A 15,724-nucleotide genomic window follows, 5' to 3' on the forward strand; every position below is an offset into this window, starting at 1 on the left:
TGCTCCATAGAGCAGGTTCCTGCCTGTATCCATTGGGTGAACAAGAGGAGGTAAAGAAGGCACACACTGTTCTAGAACAGAATGCTCTGTGTCTTCCATAGCTGGGTGGCAGAAATGCATTATACGTAGTCTCAGATATAGCTCCTAAGGTCACTGTGAATTCTGAGTGTTTTTAATTTTTTTTTCACAGACCATAGAGGCCTTTTATTTATGTATTTTATATCTCCAGAAAAACAATCCCAGGATTTTCCCTCCTGTGTGTTTTCATCTTGCCTCTTCGTGGTCCATGATGCCTGCTGAGGCTGTCAGAACAACGAAGCAAAACGTACGGAATGGGAGCAGATTGTTGTGTTGTTTTCCTAGGTCTCTGAGTTGCACGTCAACTATCGGGCTGATCACGCCACACTTGTTCACTACCTGTGAGGTTCATGATGACTTTCCCAGTTCCCTGGTCATCAGTGATTTCAAACTTACCGATGTAATCATGCTTCATCATCATGGTTAGGCTTTGGGGAGGGCCTGATGAGGACCTTGTGTTTGCCCCTCTTCTCAGCATTGTTGATGCCCACGAGAGCATCAGCCAGGACATTCGTGTGCATCATGGTGGCTGCGCGGAAGATGTCGGCAAGAGGCTCTGAGTACTTTTTTTAAATGTTTCTTTTTAGTAATTTATTGATTTTTTTTTTAATTTCATGTGTACTGGTGTTTGACCTGCATGCTTGTCTGTGTGAGGCTGTCAGATCTTGGAGTTACAGACAGTTGTGAGCTGCCATGTGGTTGCTAGGAATTGAACCCCGGGTCCTTTGGAAGAGAATTGATGCCCTTAACCGCTGAGCCATTTCTCCTGCCTCCCTGAATACTTTTCTATGAGTTAATACAGATTAATATATTTTATTGCTACTTAAAAATTATTTCTACCTGAATGAAGTTAGTAAATACTCAAGAACAATATAAAACACTTAATTTTTTTTGTTTTCTCTTTAATCATTTATTTAATTTTATTTTGTGTGCATTGGTATGATGATGTCACATTCCCTGGAACTAAGTTACAGACAGGTGTGAGCTGCCATGTGGGTGCTGGGTATTGAACCCGAGTCCTCTGGAATACCAGCCAGTGCTCTTAACTGCTGAGCCATCTCTCTATGATGGGAGATGTCATTCTGTAAATCTGTCTCTTATTGGTTGTTGAATAAAGCACTGTTGGCCAATATGGAAGCACAATAGGTGGCACTAGGAGTTGAGGAGGATTCTGAGAAAGAGAGACACGGGCAGTCATGATGTAGCCACCAGAGGAGTAAGAGGTCCGGACCCTTTTCTCCAGTAAGAGAAATACTTAGATTTACAATTATGGGTTAAATACTTAAGTCAGAATTAGCCAGTAAGAAACCAAGCAAACAGCCAACAGCTTCATAAATAATACAGTGTCTTGTGTGTTATTTGGGGACTGAAGCTGTGACAGGGCCCAGGTGGCTGGCAGGGAAGACTACACGTTACATCTCCAGCCCCCCTTTTTTGTGTTTTCAAAACAGGGTCTCACTATGTAGTTCCAGCTAACTTCAAACTCACAGAGATCCATCTGCTTTTGTCTCCCAAGTGCTGGGATTAAAGGAGTGTACACTACACCCAGCCCTACAAGACTATTTATAAGACTTCATTCCTCATTAAAAATGGGGTGGAAAGATAGCTTAGTGATAAGAGCACTGGCTGCTCTTCCAGAGGATCCAGATCTGATCCTAGCACCTACATGGTAGTTCACCACCATCTGTAACTCCAGCCCCAGGCCCCTTGAAAGCCTCTGTGGGAACTCAGCACTCCTGACATAGGGCATGGTAGGGGAAGGCCACATATGAGAGAGGCCGGGGCTTACTCAGGCAAATGCTTCTGCCATTCCAGGAGCACACATGCTTTGGTTTTCTGGACCCCTCCATCCTACAGTTGGGGCCTGTGGTAAAATAAATCTATGTTTGCCTGGAAAGAGAAGAGAGATGAAAATGTAGCTCTCCCTCTCTCTGCAGACATCATATCCATTTTCTTGAAAGGAGCAAAATAAAAACAGTACTTGGTGGAGCCCTTGTGTCTCCATGAGCACCTCTGGTGTCATGTGGGCGAGTGTGGTCAGGAAGGCTTCCCCACACTCTTGGGCCTTAATCCCTTCTCTCCGGCTTCTGTCATCAGGGAAATATATGAGTGGTATAGGTGGAGAAACTTGACTTAGCCATGTTATTAAATATACAATGTAATTTTGTGTGCTGTGGTGGCCTGTTTGTTTTGGGGGTATTAGTCCAAGTCTGCATGAAATGTACCGATTCAAATTTGTAAAGTGAGTTGTGGCCTCGGGGGGTTTTGATGGCGAAGCAGCTCCTTCTTGCTTCACTTCTCCCCGAGGTGAGGGTGGGTCTGGGAGGCAAGCCAGCACTGTGCACTGTTTGGCAGCGGGTGAGGGTACTGGGAGAGCAGGGTGTTTGTTCCAGCAGCTACAGACTTGACTGTGTGCTGTGAGTGGTGGACGCCATCCACTAGCCCGCTGACGTCCCTCTTCTTTACTGGAGGGTGATTGCATTGGCGAGTGCTCTGACGGCTGAGGGTTGGGGAGAGCCAGTTTCAGTGTGGGTCCCGCTGGTTCTCTCCTCTGCTGCTGCTGTCTTCTGTTCCTGGGCATCATCACCCCCTCAGTGCTTTGAGGGAGGAGGAGGAGGAGGCAAATATGAGAGTTTGTCTGTAGCTTTCCTTCTGGTTGGTGATGCTCTGCTGTATACGTGGGGTTTCCAGCCTCGATAAGCTGGAGAAAGGGGAACAAAGTGGCTGTGGTATTTCATCTCCTACCTCCTCCTGGTGGCTCAGGTGGCCATGGCGGCTTAAGGATCTTTCTCTCTTTCTTTCTTCTCCCATCCTAGACTTGAGGGGAAGCCTTCTTTGGGGCCTGAGGAAAGAAGGCTTGCTGAGCTAGGCAAATGTGTCCCTTGACGGACAAGGAGTATCACTTGAAGGTGAGAGTCAGAGTTTACACAGAGACACTGGAGGGGCTGGTGTGGCGTTGTATGAGGTGACCACGGGTTCAGCTTGAAATGCATTGATTCTGTCAGGCATCATGACGTGTGGTAGGCATTGCGTCCTTACGTTCTTTGCGCTGTGTTCACTGCCCATGCAAATTCAAGCCTTCTGGGAGGTCACATTCATTAGGGGCAAGGACCAGATACTGGGGTTGGTTTCAGTTCCTTGGGACTGGATTTCAGCCATCACTCAGGGCAGAATGGCACAGGGAGGCACCCTCCCCCCATGCCTGGCTGGCTCAGAACCCCCATTTAGGAGCAGCTTCTTGCCTGGTAAGTGTGGTTGGCTCACTTGTCAAGAACTGACTTAAATAAAAACACTGCAAATAGCAATGGGCTACTACAGAAGGTTAGATAATATGTGCACTGAGTTGATGTATTGAGTCTGCGTCCCTGGGGAATGGAGATGGCTGTCTGCTGGCATTTTTTCTTTTAGATTTGTTTTTATTTTTAATCAGGTGTGTGTGTGTGTGTGTGAGAGAGAGAGAGAGAGAGAGAGAGAGAGAGAGAGAGAGAGAGAGAGAGAGAGAGAGAGAGAGAGAGAGAGAGAGAGCCTGCTGTGGGTAGGGTGCCTGAGGAGGCCAGGCACACTGGATCCCCTGGAGTCCTGCCGTGGGTGCTGGGAGTGAGCCTCAGAAGGGGAGTATGTGCTCTTCTCATCTGCCAAGCAACTTCTCCAGCCCCCTGGTAGTCGGTCTCTGTCTCTGATATCTTCCTTCCCCTCCAACCTCAGTTCCTTTCTCCTTCTCTTTCATTCTTTTTCCTGCTCAAGAGTTGCTGTTTTCTATGTGCAGAGGCAGGCAGATCTCTTAAGAGTTAAGGCCAGCCTGGTCTGCATAGGACAGCCAGAGCTGCTCAGGGAGACCCTGTCCCACAAAAACTAAACAAACAAAAGCTATTATCTTACTGTCACTAGAGAAAACACCATGAACTAGATGGGAGGATCAGATGGGGTGGTGATTAGTTCTCTGTGGAGGCTCAAGAAGACCTGAGAAACAAATGGCTAAGAAGAATGGGTTCTGCTGTTACTATTGTTACAGTGAAGCAGCATTAGTCTACAATGATTTATGATACATATCAAAATAAGTATCAGGCCGGGCGTTGGTGGCGCACACCTTTAATCCCAGCACTCGGGAGGCAGAGGCAGGCGGATCTCTGTGAGTTGGAGGCCAGCCTGGTCTACAAAGTGAGTTCCAGGACAGCCTCCAAAGCTACAGAGAAACCCTGTCTCGAAAAACACCAAAAAAAAAAGTATCAGAAGTTTTCTTTTTTTTTTTTTTTTTTTTGAGATAGGATCTCACAGTATATACTGGCTGTCTTGGAACTCCCTATGTAGACCAGACAGGCTTCAAACTCACAGAGATCTGCCTCTCCTGCTTGGGAGTAAAGGGGTGCGCCAGTATGCTTTGGCATTAGAGGGTTTCTGACACAGAGAAATGATCTTCTATGTGTTTGATTACTATACTTGCATAAACATATCAGATTATTTTTATACTGTCCCCTATAGATCTATGCAACCCTGATGTGTCAGTTAAAAAGTAACATGAAAAGAGAGCTGTGGAGCCGTTAGTGTCTTCCCTCCTGCTGTCTGCACCACCTGCTCTCTCAAGTCCCACCTGGACCACCTCTTCTGCGCTCTGCTCATCTGTGCCCTGGCTGCTGTGTGCAGTGCGCCTGTGCTTACCTTTCTTTGATCATTGTTCTGCTGACAGATAATTTAGCAGTCACATCCCAAGGTGGAAGCATGGTGTTAATGTTAAAATTAGGGTGTTTTTTCTCTCTCTCTTTTTCCTTTTCCTCTTTAAACTTCAGTTGGTGAGAGAGGGAGGTGGGAGGGTAAAGGGGAGTCATAAATTCTGAGACTGGTGTAGCTGTTCTCTGAGCAGCCAGGAAGCCTCTGAAGTTGCCACAGCACTTTCATTAACATTTAAATTAAGGGTTTGTTTTCCAGGCTGTTTTATAGGCTGGGACCTTTCATGGCCTGTCACATGCAGCACCCACCCCCTTCCCCAAGCAAGTGTGTAATTGTAGCCACGGCTCCATCCTAGCTCTGGGTTGTGGCCGGAGGTTCAAAGGGAGTTCTGGGGGTGAAGCTGTGGCAGTACAAGCTGTGACAGCCAGGCTGGGGTGTGATTGTCACATGAAGGTGCTCACGGGCTCCAGCTCCTTTTCCTGACCTGTACTTTTCTTTGCCCTTCCTTGAAGGTGCATACTTTGTCTGAGTCTGACCTCTGCCACACTTTGTTCCCTTGGGCCACGGGCAGGTGGGAAGTACACCTTTTTCCTTTGGGCCTGGAAGCAGTCTTTGTAAAGATGTGACTCTCCATGACTGTCTTTTCCCTTCTTTAGCCCCTATAGCATCGTGATGCTTGTACTCAGGGGTTACCATCTGCAAAAGAGTTAGAATGTAATAGGGTCTTTTGACCCTAAAAAACACGTGCCTGCATAGACAGACAGATGTGTGCCCGCCACACTCAGTCACTGGTTCTCCATACGTCTGTACTGGAAAAGCTTTGTAAGATCATTGAGGAAACTCTTCTTACAGATATTGGTACTCAGGGCAAGTTCTCCTTACCTTTAAGGGAGTACATTGTGTTGACGCTTCCTTCACCAGAACACCTGACAGCAGAGGGGTTTTGAAGACATCCCCGTCTGTCTTTTTCTTTACCGTCAGTCTTGTTTTCGATGTAAACAGCAGGAGTGTGTGCCCCTGCACAAGGCATCCAGTGAGTTCACACTTCTAAGGCATCCTTCCCTTCCTGCATGAGAGACCTGGACTTCCTGTTGAGAAGCTGTGGTTTTCTTTTTCTTGGGCATTGATTCACTGTGTGAGACTCAATAGTTCTTCCTACCTCACTAAGCTGAAACCACCATGACTTCTCTGTTAGGCAGAAGACAACTGAAGGTCACCTACTCCTGTCCCAGGTAGGTAGCCTTGCCAACAGGTGGACACCCTCATGCCCTGGGGTCCTGCCCGAAGGGAGTGAGGGAGGTGCTGAGATGACCCCTGAGCAGGTGTTGCCCAGGCTCGGATTGCAGGCTGGTGCTCAGCTCTTGCCTGGTGGTGATTAATCTGAGACTCAGCCAGCAGAGGCTCGGGCAGGGCAGCTTTGGTCCCTCACTGTGAAGACCTTTGGCTTAGAGACAGAATTGATCTCTGTAACTTGCTTCGGCTTGGGTTTGATCTGTCAAGGCTAAAGGGGAACCTGATGGTGGAGCGGAAGCTTCTAGCCCTGCCTGACTTATGGCACTGATCCGTTCCAGTGGCCTTGTCACGATAATACTCATATATTTAAGAAGATTCCTCCACCTGTTAGCTCTAACACTCAGACCCGTCAACATAGGATCCTCACGAATGGTATTTCCAGAGCCAATGGAGCTTTGAGCGGAGTGGGGACTGGGAATGAGCAAAGGGGCAACAGTGGGGCTATGGCTGGGTCAGGGGCAGAGTCTGTTTGAGGGGGTCATGGTGGGGTGGAGGGGCCACCCCATCCTTCTGCATGAGGTGGTCCTCAGGCCATTCTGCAAATTTAGTGTTTCACTTTAGAAGTCTTAGGTTCTTCGTGCTCCATTTCACTTCAGGTTTCTTTTTTGTTGTTGTTGTTTTTTTTTTTTTTGGTTTTTTGAGACAGGGTTTCTCTGTGGCTTTGGAGGCTGTCCTAGAACTCGCTTGGTAGTCCAGGCTGGTCTCGAACTCACAGAGATCCACCTGCCTCTGCTGGGATTAAAGGCGTGCGCCACCAACGCCCGGCCTTCACGTTTCTTTTTAAGGGCCTCTTCTTACCACCGCCATCACCCTTGCCCTCCCATCTTGCTGGGCCCTGGGTCATGGAGCCAGTTGTCTGTCTTCCCTTCTCTAAGTTCAGAACAGACAGATATGCTCTGCTTGGTCATGAGCTTAGGGTCCAAGAATAGGAACTCAGCTGGTACCATAGTTTCCCTGTGTCTGTGAATATCAGTGGGGTTCATGATTACGTTGTTATATTTGGCAGTTGTGGTTTGAGGACCAAGACCTGGGACATTCTTCTCATACCATGAAGGAGAAATGGCATCCATGTGTTTCCTAGTCCCGGCATGGTGATGGGAGCTGGCTGCATGCAATGATTCTGTGAATTACAGAGATTTGTGCTGAGCCTCAGTTTTTCAGTGCTACCCAGAGTTACTATGCAAGATGACAAAAAGAATGCATTTATGTAACACCAAACCGATCAATTTAGTTGGCTCTTCTTTCAGATCCAGTCTGTAAATGGATTGATTGGATGTCAGCTAACCTGTGCCTCTGTTGTACTTTCTTGAACTACTAGAAATTTCTATCTAGAAATTTCAGATTTTTGAGCTTTTGGGAAAAAGGGCTTCTCCTTTCTGTCTTCTGTGAGAAATGCATGCCTGAGGGTGTGGTGGTATACACCTTTAATCCCAGCACTCAGGAGGCAGAGGCAGGTGGATCCCTGTGAATTCCAGGACAATGATGGCTACATAGAGAAACTGTGTCTCAAAACAAAGAAAAGAAGTGCATGCCTGCTGCTGCCTCTGGAGCACCCTGTTAAGACAGAGTATCCAACATTCTTGCTTCTCTTCTTTCCTTTTAATGAATTAGTTCATTAATCAATTAATTTGTGTGTGGTGCATGTGTAGGGGTCATAGGACAACTTGTGAAAGCTGGTTCTCTCTTTCTACATGTGGGTCCTGGTGATGGAATTCAGATTATCAGGCGTGATGGCAAGCCCCTGTACCCACCGAACATCCCACTGGCCCATCCTTGGCACTTTTCTCTGCTTGCTCTTGCTTCTCTTTTCAGCCAGGGCATTTCCATAGGTTACAGTATAACCCGATTTGTGTCCCCTGTTAGAGAGACTTAGTGAAGGCCACCGGAGGTGCTGATGAGGAATGGAAGGAGGAGGGGAGGTAAAGGCCAGGAGCTTCTGGCCCAGGAAATCGCTTTCTGCAGATTTCCTTTTTCATCATTTTTGGTTCAAATAAAAAACATGAACGAGCACCAAGAAATCTAGGGCAGATACACGGGTGCCGGTTGGAGTATGCGAGCATGGGATCTCAAGTAATAAGAGAGAATCTTTTAGGAGACTGAAAGAGTTAAAAATCTCGGGGCTGGGGCAAGCAAGATGACAAGGTACCGGTAAAGGTGCTTGCCATCAAACCAGGTGACCTGAGACCAATTCCTAGAACCCACATAGAGTACAAGTTGTCCTCTGACCTCCACAGGACACACATCATGCCCTTATACACAAACATACACACAGGATAAAAATGTTAAAAACAAAATCACAGGGCTGGGGACGTAGCTCAGTTGTTTTGGACCTGAGTTTGAAATCCAGAACCCATGTTAGAAGAGGGGGTGGGGGAATTGGGTGTCGTAGCACGTTCTTGTAACACCAGCACTGAGGTGTCACCAGTGGGCTAGCTAGCCTGGACCACTTGGTGAACTCTATCTAGGCTATTGCAAAACCAAGGTATTATATAGATACTTACATCACCCTACTCAAGAGCACACACAATTAATTTAAAATCATAGTTTCCAATGTTCTCTTATTCAGACTTGTCTCTGGCTCTGTTTAGCTTGTCTTGCTTTCTCCTTTGTTCCTTACTGTGGCAAACTCATGATCCAGCTTCTGGAATATGGCTGTGGGATGGAAACAGTAGCATTGTCTATAGTCGGGACACTTTCTGAAGTGCATGCAGCCCCTGGGAACTGGGGCTAATAGCTGAGGGCAGGAGCCTCATGTGCTGCAGTCCTCCTGACACTGGTGAGTGCATAGGCTTGGTACCCTGAGTGTGAGCGATGCCAGTAGGCCTTTCCCCCCCTCCCCCCCCTCTGTGTCATTGCTTTTGCGCCCTGCAGCATTCTGCTTTCAGGCTAGTGACATTAGTCTGTGCAGCCCTCCGATGCTTTGTTGATGCTGGACATCAGGGTGGACAGTGGTAGCCACCACCTGAATGCTGACAGTAGGAAAGTAGGTGGAAACCTACTTTTTCTAGCTGGGAGCCAGGCAAGAAACATGAAAGCTGGGAGAAGCCCCGAGCGGGGGAGGGGTGGGCAGGTGATGAATATGCATGTACTCAGTGGAAGAAACACTGCATAACTATAGGCTTCTCTTTGCCTTCTTTGTGGGGCATTTACATGTATAAATCTGTATTAAATTAGTTGAAGGACAGGCTAAGATGTGGCCCTTTCTGCCTCAAACCACTACAAGTGATATTTATACCTCTTTCTACCTGTTGTTATCACAAGTGTTCCCCCTCCCTCCCTTCCTCTCTTCTTCCCTTCCTCCCTTCTTTCCTTCCTTCTTTATAGATTAAGAATTTTATGGCCAGGTAGTGGTGGTGCACTCCTTTAATTCCAGCACTGGGGAGGCAGAGGCAGGCAGATTTCTGCGAGTTTGAGGCCAGCTTGGTCTACAGAGTGAATTCCATGACAGCCCAAACTACACAGAGAAATCCTGTCTTGAAACACACACACACACACACACACACACACACACACACACACACACATACATTTTGTAGTGCTGTGGATGAAATACAGGTCTGATAGATGCCAGACCAGTGCCTGACCACAGACGTACATATCAAATTCAAAAAAAGTATTTTTTTAAAGATATGTACTCCAGGCTGTCCTTAAACTTGCTGGGTAGCTGAGGATGATCTTGAACTCTTGGTTCTCCTGTCTCTGCCTTCTAAATGCTGGGATTGCAGTCATGTGTCACTGTCTTAGTTAGGGTTTCTATTGCTATGAAGAGATACCATGACCAAGGGAACTCTTATAAAGGAAAACATTTAATAGGGGCTGGCTTACAGGTTCAGAGGTTTAGTCCATTATCATCATGGTATCATGCAGGAAGACATGGTATTAGAGACAGAGCTGAGAGGTCTACATCTGAATGAGCAGGCAGCAGGAAGAGAAAGTGACACTGGGCCTGGCTTGAGCATTTGAAACCTCAAGAGTTCACCCCCAGTGACACATACTTCCTCCAACAAGACCACACCTACTTCAACAAGGCCACTTGCCAAATAATGTCATTTCCTATGAGCCTGTGAGGGCCATTTTCATTTAGACCACCACAGCCACCATTTGAGACTATGGTTTTGTTGTTTTCAGTGCTGAAGATCAAACCCAGGACCTTATACATGCTTAGCAAATGAACAATACACATGGCTCTTTCCAGTAAGAAATTTCAAAAAAGAGGTTAGCTCAAGTCTTGCCCTTGAGTGAGGCTTTCAGTGCCAAGTCAAAACTCTGGACTCTCAGAAGTACAGTCCTCTAATAGGCTGCTGTGGATTTAATTGTCCATTGCTGGCATAGTCTGTTTATCCAGACTTGTTAGGTTCACACAAAGCAACCAGCACAGAGTTCATGGCCCTGAAACTCCCCCTACCCAGTGCGCATGTTTGTACAAAGTCCTAGGACAACTTCGCCTTGTTGAGCCATAGTCTCTCTTGTTTGTGTTGTTATGTGGCTTCCTTCAACTTAGTTGGTCTGGGAGATTATTCTACCTGCTCTGCCTTCCATATCACTTGCCACTACTATGGAAATGCTGGGTTACAGATGTGCCACCACATCTGACCTTCCCTCCTTCCTTCCTTCCCTCCTTCCTTCCTTTCCTCCTTCCTTCCTTCCTTTTTCTTCTTTAATAATTGCTTTATTTTTATTATTATTTTTATATACATCGGTGTTTTACTTGCATGTATCTCTGGGTGAGGGCGTTGGATCCTATGGGACTAGAGTTGCAGACAGTTTGAGCCACCTTTTAGGTACTGAGAATTGACCCCAGGTCTTCTGAAAGAGCAGCCAGTGCTCTTAACCACTGAGCAGTCTCTTTCTGACTTTTCAGTGTGGGTTCTCAGGCGTTTGTAGCAAGCTTTACAACCCTGCCCCCAGCTATTGGTCCCACTAATGGGACTCGCCCCCCTGAGGCTCTGCTTTTACAGGATGTTTCTCCTTCCTGCTACTCCTGTTGGAGCTGTAGCATTAGCTGTCCTAGTCTAGCCTGGTCTTCTTCCTCCACTTGAATGGAAGGAGAACAGTGACTGGGTTCCAAGAGGAAGGTCAGCTGTAACATTTGGCAAAGTGGGAAGGACTTAGGAGTTAACGCATCACAAATGTTCTCCTTTTCCTGCTTGTTTAGTGCTTTTTAGTGCCTAGAATAAGCTATGGTAGAGAATCTTAAAAACTAATAATAACAATAATGATAGGAAAAAAATAGATTATCCAAAGAATTCTTCTACTTGTAGAAGTCTGTGTCAGAAAAATCCTTCTGTTTAAGGCTGGATTCAAGAGTAATGAGAAAAAAAAAGTCAGAATTTTCAAATCATAAAATTGTATTAGGTTGGCAGCAAGCATCAAAATAAAAAGTTAAAAACCTTTTGCTACAAATTCTACTTCTAGGACTTTGTCTTAAGGTAGTAACTGGACAAGTACACAAGAGACATGTAAAAGACTTACATGAGGAGTACAGCCTACCAAGTAATAGAATTTTGATTAAATATTTTGCGGTACATTTACTCAGTTGAATACTGTGTAGCCTTTAAAAGGATGATATACATATATAAATTTGTTGATCAGGGACTTTCTATGTAGTCCTGGCTGTCTTGGAACTTGCTATGTAGACCAGGCTGGCTCAAACTCACAGAGATCCTCCAGCCTGTGCCTCCTGAAAGCTGGGACTAAAAAAGGGCATGTGCCATTGTGCCTGGCTAAATTTATCCACGTACAGTTCCCAGCTTTTTATCACATTTTTTAGAGTTGTGCATCATAGTTCAGTTTCAGATCATTTTCATTTCTTCCCAAAGATTCCTTCTTTGTGTGTGTGTGTGTGTGTGTGTGTGTGTGTGTGTGTGTGTGACAGAGAGAGAGAGAGAGAGAGAGAGAGAGAGAGAGAGAGAGAGAGAGAGAGAGAGAGAGAGAGAGAGAGAGAGAGAGAGAGAGGTGTATGCATACATGCCTGTGCATGCATGGATCAAGGTCAATATTGGGTGTCTTCCTTTATTGCTTTTCACCTTACTGAGAACCTAGAGCTTGCTGCTTTGATGCAAGTCCTTAGGATCTACCTGTTTCCATCCTCTCAGTGTTGGGTTACATATGTGATACACCGCCTGTATTTTACATGGGTATATATGTGATACAGTGCCTGTATTTTACATGGGTACTGGGGATCTGAACACAGGCCCCTCATGCTTGACCAGCAAAACTTTATACAGCAAGTTATTTCTTTAACCTCCACTTGGGACTTTTTATGGAGAAAGAAGCAAGTAAAATTACTGAATTTTAAAAAGGTAAAAGTATAAACTCTGGAACACTTTTCTCTGTTATGTGACTCTCTGAGAGAGCCCATCTTATAGAAGTACTGTGAAGCACAGATTCTAATTGTTCTTAATAATAAAAACTCAGAGTCAGCTATCAGGGGGTGAAAGCTGAAGGATCAGAGAAGCAGCGTCCAGCCACTAGAGTTCTCACCTCTCCCAATGCTCAGAGCAAAGGGGCGATCCTGTCCTCAGACTGCATCCTCAGACTGCCTGCTCCTGAGCTTTTATCTCCCCCCACCTTATATTCCCCTCTCCACTCAGCCATATCACTCCTGTCTCCCAGTGCTGGGATTAAAGGCATGCAATCCAGCATTTATGATCACCTTTGTGTGAGTCCTGTTTCTCTTTTAGACAGATTCAATCTTGTGTAGCCCAGGGTGACCTTGAACTCACATATATCCATCTGCCTCTGTCTCCCAAGTGCTGGGATTAAAGGTGTGTGCCACCATTGCCTGGCCTCTATGGCTAACTAGTGTGGTTAGCTCTGCACACTGATCTTCAGGCAAGTTTTATCTGTTAGATCATAAACAGTATATCACCACAGTACTGAATGTTAATTTTCTGGAGGTCACATGTCACATGGAGTATATGAAACTTAAGAGCCAGTTTTTAACCTTCCAAGACTTTATAGCAGAGTTGAGGGGACACTGTGTGTACTGCATAGCTCTATGGCCTGGTATATGTGCACTGTGAATGTTACCAGCAGTTGGAGTAATCTGCAAGATCCTGGAGGAGAGCAGTCAGTTGCCTTGTTAAAGAGGTGCCTCATGGATGATGTGGGGCTAATCTGGTACCTGGTTTGTACTGCAGAAGGGCACTCCAGGCAAGGATGCTGGTGTGGGAAAAGACATAAGAAGGGATGAAGATGCTCAAAGGAGGTGTGGGGTTCAGGCTGGGCAAATTTGGCTCCCCGGAAGGGAATTTGAGGGCCAAGTTTTGGGGGTGAGTTGAAGAGCTGGTTTGACTTTAGCATGAGGAAATTTAGGAACTATAGATAATTTTCAGCAGATTGAAGTGGTAGAGCGGAGAGACTGAGATGTTTGGGCCCTTTTCCAAGGAGAACACTTTGCTAGCCCTGAGTGCAGGCCCAACTGCACAAAGAGTGAAGGAGGAGAGACTAGTGGGACCCCTGTGAGCCCGAGGAGGGATGGGGCTCTGATCTGAGCAGGCCCAGTTCTGCTTTCCAGGTGGTAATGACTAGAATTAGCCAGGAGTGGTGGCCTGGGACTCAGGATGGGGTTGAAATGTGGAAGGCCTTGGCTTAAAGAAAACAGTTGACAGAAGGTAATGGACAGAGATAAAGACTGCAAGACGAGGAACTTCAAAGAGACACAACAGGAAGGCTGGGGCAGAGTGGTGCACCTGGCAGAGTGGAGGGTACGGAAATGAGTGCGTTCTGTGCAGCGTTCACAAGCCTGCCGCCCTGCCCTGCCCCCTCTGCAGCACACACCGTCATGGTGGAATGCGGGCCTTCAGACTGATGCCTGCAGTTTCACACACTTTTTTTAATGCCATTGCTTTCAGAATTCTCTCTCTCTCTCTCTGTCTCTCTCTCTGTGTCTCTCTCTCTGTCTCTCTCTCTCTCTCTTTCTCTCTCTCTTTCTCTCTCTCTCTGAGGCAGGTTTCTCTGGAATCAGCTCTGTAGACCATACTGGCCTCACTCGAAGAGATCCACCTGCCTCTGCTTCCCCAGTGCTGTGATTAAAGTCTAACACCACCTCTGCCTGGCTGCATTCTCTTTTCTAACTGTAGAAAGGTTGTTCCCAAGTTCCCACTGGCTCTTGTTTTGATCTCTGCTGTCTGCCCTGGGGTTCTTTTTTTTTTCCCCCCCTTGATGAGTGCTATTCTGCATGGTCAATATATAAGTGTGTGTGTGTATAATATTGAAGGAATAAGTTATAAATAAACATAGATATACAGAAGCAGCAGACAGATAGCAGAGCATCATCAATCCAGAAGAAGCCTATTGGGGGAGCAAACCCCTGAGGCAGCTGGAACTCCTGATTGCTGGGTGGGGGCTTTCAAGTAAAGGAACAAATAAAGGCAGAATGTTAACACCATCAGACCAGGTGCGCTAACACCATCAGACCAGGTGCGTTAACACCATCAGACCAGACCTCCAGCAGAAATGGAGTGGATAAGCCCCTCTGAGGCAGTCAGCTAGAGTTTTCTGTAAGAGTTTGCTCCATGGATGAGCTTTTCAGGGCTGAACTTGTGGCTCCTAGTCCCACTGCAGGCATTTTTATGTCATGGGATAGACAATAGTGACCTCTTTGGAAATGTTCCTCAAAGATACAATATTTTTACTCTTGTTTTGCTGTTGGCTTTCTTCCCTGTCAGAGTTAGTGATGTCAGCCTATCACAGGCAAGGGATCTTGAGACAAACATGCTTTGTCTAAAATATACGGGAGCAAGGGAGCAACCTCGCTTTCAGAGTTGGTTTCTCCAAGGGCTCAAACAGTGCAGTTTACTAACGCAATGTGCGTTACCAGTCTAGTCTCAGTTGCTTAGTTTCCCCAGCCTGCAAAGCCGCTCATGAGTCTGGAGTCAGGGTCTGACTGGAGATGCTCAGTGACAGGGTGAGGGAGGGCATGCATGAGGCTCAGAGTTGGGGTTATCCTGGCATCCAGTGCAAGAAAGAGAGGCTGGCTTAGGACTTAGGAAAGAGCCAGGGACCACATTGGCATTTGGCAAGATTTGGCATGGGAACCGCAGGGCTGCCTAGGTTCTGGCCTTGTTGGCCAACTATGTCTGGAAACCTTTTCTTTAAAGAGAATTGAATAAAAACATTCTAGTCCTCTTTGGATTCCCTTGGGTAGCAATTCCACAGGGCTTGTCATTTGTGTTTGAAGCTAGTGGTGAGGAGGGCGGGATGAAGAGAAGTGAGGGGTGGAGATGGGAAGCAAAGAGGGAATCAGAGAGAAATTTTATTGAGGGAATTTGCTGGGTTTATGGGAGGGAATCTCTCCCCTCCTCCCCATTCGGATTTGAAAGGGCCGGTGCATCTTTGATTAGGTGCAGGTCAAAAGAATTTACACATTGTGACCTTAATAACTGGAGGTGATTGGCAGGCGGGCTATGGGGAGGGGCCGCGGGCCCCTTTCATCTCACTTAGCACAGAAGAGAGACAATGGGCCAGCCGATTTTCCTTGTTGTCCCTTGTTTGAAAAGGTCTGGTGTCTCTACTAGGTACCTGTGACATGGGGGTCTTGATTGGGGTCTCATAAAGGCCCCTGTCAGTATGTCCAAAGGCCAAGAGTACAAAAGCAAGCAGTGGGTGGGGGGCTCAGCTGACCACTGAAGAAGGGAGGGGAGGGCCCCAGAGGCAGTGGAGGGAGAAGCAACCCTGATGGGAG

General features: G+C 46.7%; 1 protein-coding gene across 10 annotated transcripts in view; it reads left to right on the plus strand.

Annotated features, from left to right (window-relative positions):
• The window catches only part of Fbxw4 (F-box and WD repeat domain containing 4), a 90,811-nt gene that overhangs the window by 35,732 nt on the left and 39,355 nt on the right, over positions 1–15,724 (plus strand). The window contains exon 6 of one of the 10 annotated variants that reach the window (XM_040743766.1): positions 230–683. The exons of the other annotated variants lie outside the window; for them this stretch is intronic. Within the exon in view, the coding sequence (XP_040599700.1) occupies positions 230–290 (61 nt within the window). The 3' untranslated portion in view covers positions 291–683. Of the gene's footprint in view, positions 1–229; positions 684–15,724 lie in introns of those variants that run through there. 10 annotated transcript variants of the gene reach the window in all.

The sequence above is a fragment of the Mesocricetus auratus genome, unplaced genomic scaffold (genome assembly GCF_017639785.1).
Source record: "Mesocricetus auratus isolate SY011 unplaced genomic scaffold, BCM_Maur_2.0 Super-Scaffold_4256, whole genome shotgun sequence".
Lineage (NCBI taxonomy): Eukaryota > Metazoa > Chordata > Mammalia > Rodentia > Cricetidae > Mesocricetus > Mesocricetus auratus.